The sequence below is a fragment of the Lactuca virosa genome, chromosome 5 (assembly GCF_052849685.1).
Source record: "Lactuca virosa cultivar CGN04683 chromosome 5, Lactuca_virosa_CGN04683_v6, whole genome shotgun sequence".
Taxonomy (NCBI): Eukaryota; Viridiplantae; Streptophyta; class Magnoliopsida; order Asterales; family Asteraceae; genus Lactuca; species Lactuca virosa.
This window is the reverse complement of record NC_136430.1, coordinates 336,405,115-336,413,722: the sequence shown is the minus strand read 5'-3', so window position 1 is coordinate 336,413,722 and position 8,608 is coordinate 336,405,115. Positions and strand designations below refer to the sequence as shown.

At 37.6% G+C, this 8,608-nt stretch overlaps 1 protein-coding gene across 2 annotated transcripts; it reads left to right on the top strand.

Moving 5' to 3' along the window:
• Window positions 1-3,043: 3,043 nt before the first annotated feature.
• On the top strand, window positions 3,044-8,340 carry LOC145115711 (putative multidrug resistance protein). 2 transcript variants are annotated; one of them, XM_079052063.1, is made up of 11 exons: window positions 3,044-3,686; window positions 3,787-3,885; window positions 4,135-4,198; window positions 4,336-4,660; window positions 4,811-4,914; window positions 5,004-6,815; window positions 6,893-7,158; window positions 7,290-7,506; window positions 7,722-7,769; window positions 7,851-7,997; window positions 8,079-8,340. In XM_079052063.1, exons 6-8 carry the CDS (start codon window positions 6,433-6,435, stop codon window positions 7,328-7,330), a joined length of 690 nt encoding a protein of 229 aa, XP_078908189.1. In that variant the 5' UTR covers window positions 3,044-3,686; window positions 3,787-3,885; window positions 4,135-4,198; window positions 4,336-4,660; window positions 4,811-4,914; window positions 5,004-6,432; the 3' UTR covers window positions 7,331-7,506; window positions 7,722-7,769; window positions 7,851-7,997; window positions 8,079-8,340. The 2 variants fall into 2 exon arrangements, with proteins under 2 accessions (XP_078908189.1, XP_078908191.1); XM_079052065.1 differs by having other exon boundaries at window positions 3,047-3,686; window positions 7,297-7,506.
• Window positions 8,341-8,608: the final 268 nt, after the last annotated feature.

The window sequence follows — 8,608 nt, the reverse complement described above, 5'->3', positions numbered from 1 at the left end:
ACCCTCGTTCTAGAGCTAGTGTGAGTGTGGTTGAGCTTGAAAGTGTTCTTGTGTGCTTTTGAAGAGAGGGAGGTGTCATTGAAGGAGCTAGAGTTGGAGGGCAAGCTTTGGATCTGAACTTTCTGAGGCTGGAGCATCATTTGGAGGTAAAAAGCTCAAAGCTTTCTCAACCTTTTTGATTTGAGCTTTATGGACCATTTCTAGGGTTTTCGTCCCAAAGGTGGAGACTTTATGAGTAAAGGAGCTCCATAAGACATTGATCTGTCCATATTCAGTGTATAAAGAGTTATAGATCCATAAAAATCCAATCTTGGACGTAAGGAGTGAGCCATGCATGAGATAATAGCTCTTTAGTGAAGGAAGTGGTGTGTTTTGGAAGTTGATGACCATTACAGCCATGCAAAGGCGTAAAGTCTTCGACTTTATGGATTAGGAGGCTGTGGGGGTCCAGATCTATATTTTGAGCCAAGGTCTTAACTGATTAAGACCATAAGTGAGATAATAGTGAAACTGGGACGTACGCTGAGCGTAAATCCCAGTACACGGGGCGTAGGGCTCAATCAGCCCGATATCAATATAGCGGTCGAGTATGCCTATCGTAGGAGTCTGGTACGCGCCGCGTACTCCTTAGGGTTGACTTATGTTGACTTTTAGGGTTTAGTCAACAAATGGACTTTTGGACCATTGGAGAGGTAGAATGGTCTTTTACCCTTCTGAGAGAGTATAGGAAGGGATTAGTCTAGCCTTTGAGAGCTTTTATTAAGTAGAGATATTTTCTATATGTGATTAGGCGGAGGCTAGATCAGTGTTTCGAGTTCGAGATCATTCGAGTTACCCGAGGTGAGTCTTCTCACTATACAATACCTAGAGTGGTATCTATGTGCAGACCGGAGGGTCTTATGTGTATGTGTATGTTTTGAGATTTATGTGCATTGTGTTATATGTATGCTATGTGTTATATAGACCGGACCAGAGGGTCCAACGACTCATGAGGCCAGAGGGTCCTCGATCAGACCGGACCAGTGGGTCCAACAATTTAGACCGGACCGGAGGGTCCAACGAGCTAGACCGGACCGGAGGGTCCAACGAGCTACGGGACTAGAGGGTCCCGCTGAGACACATTGACCGGAGGGTCATACCGAGTTATAGCCTTAAGTGGCTTATGTGCTGTATGTGGTATTTTGGGGAACTCACTAAGCTTCGTGCTTACCGTGTTATGTGTCATGTGTTTTAGGTTTCTCAGGATCGCGGGACGGCACCGGCTTGATTGTACACACTAGAGAGGAAATATGTTTCGAGGATCCTGGATTATCAATTAATTAAACACGGAGTGCGTTTTGTAAATTAAACAAATGAGATTTTATGAAATGTGCTATGAAGATTATATGATTTAAAATGAAAATTTGTTTTGAAAATTTACATCGTTACAAGCTGGTTTGGATAAAGTGAGCAGTTAAGGGTTGTTAGGAGTATCAGTCGTGCATCAGAAGTCTCTGCAGAGTGTTTGCAATATAAATCTCGTTCGTTCGCAAGCTGTTATTAGGGGTTTGGTTACCAAGGTTGGGTATCGATTATGCGGTTTCGAGTTATGAAGTTATTATGAATGTCGGGAGTGGTTTGCCAGGTGGGGTACACCTGAGCTGATAAGGGTTGGATGCAATATGAAAATTCTTGGATTGATCACCTTTGCTCGTAGGAGCAGTGGTCGGTAATGGCGTGTCAGGGAGTTACGGGTTTAATCAAGGTTTTTGGTACATCTTATGAATTTGTAATTGGTTGAAATTCGCAATCAATGTGTTTTGGGTACTTCTTTCTGTGTGTTTGGTGGTGTGCTCAGTCAAAGACAAGAGGTGGGTTCGTTAAATGGATGAATATCAGTCCTGGAATATGGGTTTTGAAGTCTATATTTGATGGGTTCCTAGTCTTGGGAAGCACATCAATAGAGTTGATTCAGTGGTTATCTAGTTGAGGCTCATATTGGGAGCCGCCTTGTTTTCGAATGAAGGTTTCAATAGCAGTGAATGGTTAAGAGTCCTAATCCCCAAGTGGTATTAGCAAAGGAAGTCAGGGTCGGGATGGTCCCGTATGGTTCGGACTGTAAAAGGATGTCGTAATAACTGCGTTCCGAAATAGTTTTGCTTGCTTAAGAGTCAGTCGAGGTATTGGATTCCTGAAATTCTAGGAGAGTGTAATGGTTTCTTCAGTGGTGAAAGTTAGCGAGTCAAGGATAGTATGGGAAGGCAACCGCATGGATGAGCCGACTTTTAGTTCGGATTGGGTGCTGGAGAGGACTATCGGAGTGGCCTAGGGTGGAGACGTGGGAACTGCCCTGGGTTAGACTGCAGCAAACTTTGAGGACGAAGTCTAGTTCAAGTGGGAGAGAATTGTAACATCCCGATGTCAAGGTAATTTTAATTTGAACCCTATGTTTGAATTATAATGTATTTTAGCCCTTGGGATTGGAAAGGATTGCAAATTAGCCTATTGTGGCAATATAGTAATATTACCCAAGTGTAGTACGCTGAGCGTGTGTTGTGTACGCTAGGCATACTAGGGCGCACCCTAGTACGCTAGACGAACACCTCATACACGGGGCGTACATGAAGAAATGCCAAACCCTAATTTTTAGGGTTTGGTCCATATTTAAACCTCATTATAGCCTCATATCTCATTCTTATTCAGCCTTCCTTTGTAAGATTCGACCCCAAGAAAACCCTAAGTGGAAGAGTGCATTTTTGGAGCCTTCGGGGTGTTTAGAAGTGTTCTTGAAGAAGAAAAGAGTGGTGGGAAGAGCTTGGAGTTTGGGAAGCACCTTGGATCTTAGATTTCCTCCTTGATAGCAAGTTCCAGATGGTAAAAAGTTTGCATCTTGATCACTCCATCTTGTGGATCTAGACATTTGTTCCTTTAAGACACTTTTTGTCCCAAAATGGTGATTCTTGAACATGACATGTTCTTGACCCAATAAGTGGTGGTTTGAGACCTGATGAGGGGCCTTATGTGGTCTTGAAAGTTAGTTTAACTCCATGTCGCTTTATAATTTTTTAATGGAACACGCGTTTTAAAGGCAGGATTTCACCCCGCCTGTTGGATCCAAAAAATTAAAACCCCCCTGCCTCTTCCGATTAGCAAGAAAAAGCCCTAGGGCCTTCGTCTTCATAGGGATCTCCGCTTACGAGTGGTGGTCGGAGGCATTGCACGATGGGTGGGTTTCATTAAATAGTTTGGGATCTTACAAAGAAGAAGACGACTCAATGGGGTGAAACATAATTCTGAATATGTAGACGACTCCTAGGATGTGATTCAAAACGTCTCTCCAAAAAAGCCCTAATTTCTGACCCGCCACCTCCTCTATCCCTCACCAGTGCCTTCACGTGTACATAGGCCCATCACTCGCATACAACTATAAAGATATGCGATTTAGGGTTTCTCTTTGGCCTTCATCGTCTCAATGATTCACCAGATAGCGAGCCATTTACGAACAAAAGGATTTAGGAAGCAATCAGAAGTATAATCAGAGATATGGTGAAGTTTAGTAAAATCCAACTTGATTTTGATCCTTCAAAATGTGTTCGATCTATTCAAAGAAGTATAAAATATGATTGTAAATTTCATGAAAGACTTGAAACATCAGGAGACAACCGGGATCAAGTTGAGCTGAAAAGGGAAGATTGGCTATGTAAAAGGTATACTAACGTTTGTAATATTTCATCTTACTATTTGATTTTTATAGATTAATCCTGATTTCTAATTTTTGTTTTTATGCTAATGTTGTTCAATAAACAGATGCAATTTTCTAAATTTTGCCAAGAACACAAGATGTTTGCAGTGCCATACAAACCCACCACAGAGACAACTCAATCCAGGGGAATGGGAGTGTGACTCGTGAGTTCTTCCTTTTTCCAAACTCCATATAATACTTCCTTCACCTTACTTAATAAGAGTCCCACTTAAACCAGCATTTTTTAATTCATACTAGTGTTAAATGCAAGAAATAGCGACACACTTTTTATTTAGGGTTAATTTCGTAAATACCATTTTCCATGTAGCATTTGATGTTTTGACAAGTATGGCTGGTAAAACTTATTGGAGAAAGTTAATGTTTTAATACTTGTTGCTTCTTTTGGATTTCAGGTCGCATGGGTTATATTTGAAGCACAAGATAAAGGAGATACAAAGCTAGATACTAAGAGTAGAGGTCTGTGTTTGGTTCCTATTTCATGTACTGCTCAAGTTACAATGAAAATAATGGATTAGGTCATTACACTATTGTTATGTTATTTTGATATAATTTAGTGATTCTTCGAGTATTACCCCATATGTTCTTCCATACAGGATAAGAGTTTACAAGACAAAATCCTTAGGGCGGGAAGTACAACAGATAATACTCTTGGTGTGTGATAATTTTATGTTACTCTTTTAATATTCTCAATACATCAGTTATGCTATCTGTTAACATCTTGTTCTTTATTATCAAGAGAAAGATGTGGCTGATGTTATTCAATCAAAAGTTATCCAGGTTTGTCATGTACTATAATATGGGGAAATTGATGAAATTGATGAAAATGATGATAGTTGTGGGTTGTGTGGTGATGGTGGTGAGTTGATTTGTTGTGATAATTGTCCCTCAACTTTTCATCTAACATGCTTATGCGTACTGGTGTGTCTTGCTTTCCCTTTATTTATTCCTTAACCATTATTTTTGTTTTCATTTACTTATATAATTGTATAAGTAAATGAAAATAAAATCATTTATAATTTCTTGTCAATGTCTAAAATAAAAGTTAAAAAATCAACATTATATTTACAGACCATGAGGAATGTCATGGAGAAACTGGAATAGAAAGAGACTTGATGTCATCAAGGGCGTGCAGTCAATTCACTGGAAAACGACCTCTTTATTCTCAACTACAGGTAAACCGCATTTTACATGTCATATTTTAATTAACAGGATATACTGTTAAGTGTTATGTGTTAATCTCCTATATAATGTTTTCATGCAGTTTTGAAACTTTATGGATCTTGGATCTGTCATCTGGTATCATTAAAGAAGTGGTCAAAGGCTTGACTTCTATTATCTGGATGATGATCTTTCGACATTATATATATATATATATATATATATATATATATATATATATATATATTAATTTTGGGTTCCTTTGTCAACAGTAGTTAATCCCTATTGGACCAATTTTTTTTTTTAATTTTTTTTTCTTTTTGGATCGGTGCTTCCTGATGCTCATCTCTTCTTATTTTAATCCTTTTACACAGTGTTGATCTTTTTTCTAGAATCCCCCACCGCCCACCGCCACCGAAAGAAGATTTCCATCTCCCGTCTGATCATATACCCGATTCACCAACGAAGGCCTCGATTTCCCCCGCTAAAAATCTGAAAATCAGTTGAATGTATTTAATCTGTGACTTATCTGTGATGAAATCTATGAATCTGTGGTGAAATGACTAAAAATCTGAAATCTGTGGAATATAGTCTTATACATCTTCATCTTAGCTTATGTTATGATAATCTTAGCTTAATCTTAGCTTCTGTTATGAATCAGTTTGTTATGAATCAGTTGAATGTATTCAACATACTTCATCTTAAAATAAGAGAAAAAGGGCTTTAGGCCTTTAATTTGATTCACCTAAAACAAACCAACACCACCTGGTTATGTACATTATAATGTTCAAGATTCAAAGTTGACATAATTCAGTAGCAAACTCAAGTCAAAGCTACTCGATGAAGAATCAAAATCAGATAATATGGTTGTTTTGACACTAAAACAATTTTTGCCAAACACTCAAATCTGAGTTTGATTCATTTGTTAATCTGTTAATATGAGATTGCCAAGCACTCAAATCTGTTTGTTTACAATCAATTCATATGCTTTGATTTCTTTTTGCCATCACAGTAGACTCAGAAATTGCAAACTTTTGTTATTTTTTGATAATTGATTTAGACCTCAGTTACCATTCCATGCACTATTGTATCATTTTATGATCCTTCATGTCTTCAATTCGCCAATTCTAGAGTACAGGTGTGCAGCAACATCTATTTTATCATCTAATGCCTACATTTATTCATGTAATTGATTGGTGTCAGCTATTTATGTGACAGGGGAAATTAGAAATTTTCAAATTAACTTACTCTTTTTTCCTTTTGTGTATCAAGCTTTAGGCAGTTCATGTGAATAGCATAACCGAGAGTAATATGCTCCGGGTCCTTCAAGCAAATTTTTTCTTTTTTACATTTTTTGTTTTCATCTAAAAGAAAAGTGGACTGAGATGATGTACTTTACAGGAAATAACAATATCCTCTTATGTGGTTTGTGACCATGGAGCCTTTGGTTGTGAAGGCCCTTGAGGCAGTGGAAAAATGGTTTATGATGTGAAGGATCTGCAAAGATTATAGAGATTTGTGGACAGTTGATAATGGAGAAATCACTCCCCGCTATGTTTTTACTGATTCTTCCAGGGGTAGTTTATGGAAATCTTTTAGCAAAAAATGAAGAGAAGCTGCAGGAGGCATATGGGGTAGCTGGAGGGATAGCAGAGCAGGCATTTTATTCAATCAAGACTGTTCATTCGTATGTTGGAGAGGAAAGGATGATGAGGCGTTTTTCAACTGCATTACACCCCACTCTAATTCTTGGAATCAAACAAGGTTTATTGAAGGGGATTGTTTTCAGTAGCTTTGGAATCTTATTCGCTGTTTTTGCACTTGTGAGCTGGTACGGGGGCGTTTTGGTCATTGAAAAAGGAGTCAAAGGTGGAGATATTCTCAGTGCTGGCATATGCGTTCTCTATGGAGGATTGTAAGTATAAAAAAAATCACCATTGTTTCTCAGTTTAACTAGTATTCTTAATAGTTTTTTTTCAACAATCATTACAGTGGTCTTGGAGCTTCTTTAATGAACATCAAGCATTTTGCTGAAGCCAAGATTTCAGCAGCCCTGATTAGTGAAATCATCAACAGGGTCCCACCTATAGACTCAACAGACAAACAAGGCAAAACAATATCCATAGTCAAAGATGCATTAGAGTTCAAAGACATTGATTTCGCGTACCCTTCAAGACCAGAAACTTTGGTGCTAAAAAAATTCAATCTCAAAGTCAATGCATGTCAAACCATTGGATTGGTTGGTCAAAGTGGGTCCGGTAAGTCAACGGTGGTTAATCTACTAGAAAGATTCTATGATCCAATTGAGGGGGAGATGGTTCAATTAAAATTTACAAATATGCCCTTCCTTTTTCTTAAAGATTTTATTAATCCAATATTACCTGAAAAGAATGCAGGTTGGTGTGGCCCAACAATGGTATGATGAGTTAGTTGAACTTGCGTCTTTAACACAAAAACAAGATGGAAGTGTATTCATTGATTGTGCTGTGAATACTAGCCCTGGAACAAGTGAGGTATTCTTTTGTTATTTAATGAAACAGGTGGCCAGTCATCTGGTAGCTGGCAGGGATGAAATGAGTGCTTTGGAATCTTCTTAACCCGATCAGGTAATGCCAAATAGCAACACACTTCCCTTTTTATTGTTCATTATAGCAACACACTCAATTATAAGTACAATGTTGTAATTGATTGATTTAGAAGTGAGATGCTATAATAAGCAAATTGAAGCTATATATATATATATATATATATATATATATATATATATATATATATATATATGCTTTTCATCAACATAATTGCTTCTTCTTTGTATGGCTAGTTCTCCTCTGTTGACCATGGAGTAAGCAAGCTGTCTCTTCTGTCAAAGGTTAGAATCGCGAATTACAATCAAGACTTGTGATTAGTTATATATGTTGGACAGTAGATTATTTGACATTTTTTGCAACAGGTGTTAGCATTGACTGTGAGATTCATTCAAAAGGATGCAGAGGAGAAGAAAACATCATTCAACCCCAGACCGTATTTCAAGTTATTCATTGATTGGCTGCTTGACCTTTGTACCCTTGATCCGGTTTTTGAAGGTGCAAACTTTCAGGTGTGTGTTCACTTTTCTTTTTTCTTTATCATATCATCTTGTATTGTATTGCATGTTAAGTTACCGATTTACCCTTTGCAGGTTCTGACAGCTCTAGCAACCTCCTTCCATGCCCTGCTGCCTCTCAAAGTTCTTGCATTCAGGTTATTCTCTTATAAAGGAAATTGTCAAAGGAGATTGTCAAAGGAGAATTTAGTCATGGGTTTCTTTAAATGTTGTACATGTTTTGTTTTCTATAATAAATATTATGCAATATTAGCAATGTGTTACATTTACTTACTATTGGAATGATTATTTGTATTTGACATATTAATGCAATGAATTATCTTTATTGTTTATGGTATTTTATTTTGTATTATGAGACTTTTAATGTGCTATTTAATTTGAAAATTAGTAAATCAATCAAAAATATATAATTTTAAAAACATTTAAAATTATGACACGCAAAAATGTGTGTCGTCTTCCTTTATGACGGGGCTTCCTTGATACGCATTGCGTGTCAGAAACACGCGCGTCGTAAGGTTACCACACGCAAATGCGTGACGTCTTCCTTTATGACATCTTCCTTTATGACAGGACCTTCCTTGATACGTATTGCATGTCATAACTGC

Coding starts and splice junctions, on each gene's coding strand:
- LOC145115711 (XM_079052063.1), top strand. CDS start 6,433: ATGGAGAAATCACTCCCCGCTATGTTTTTACTGATTCTTCCAGGGGTA. Junction 6,816..6,892: donor TGCGTTCTCTATGGAGGATT/GTAAGTATAAAA, acceptor CAATCATTACAG/TGGTCTTGGAGCTTCTTTAA. Junction 7,159..7,289: donor GGTTGGTCAAAGTGGGTCCG/GTAAGTCAACGG, acceptor TTACCTGAAAAG/AATGCAGGTTGGTGTGGCCC.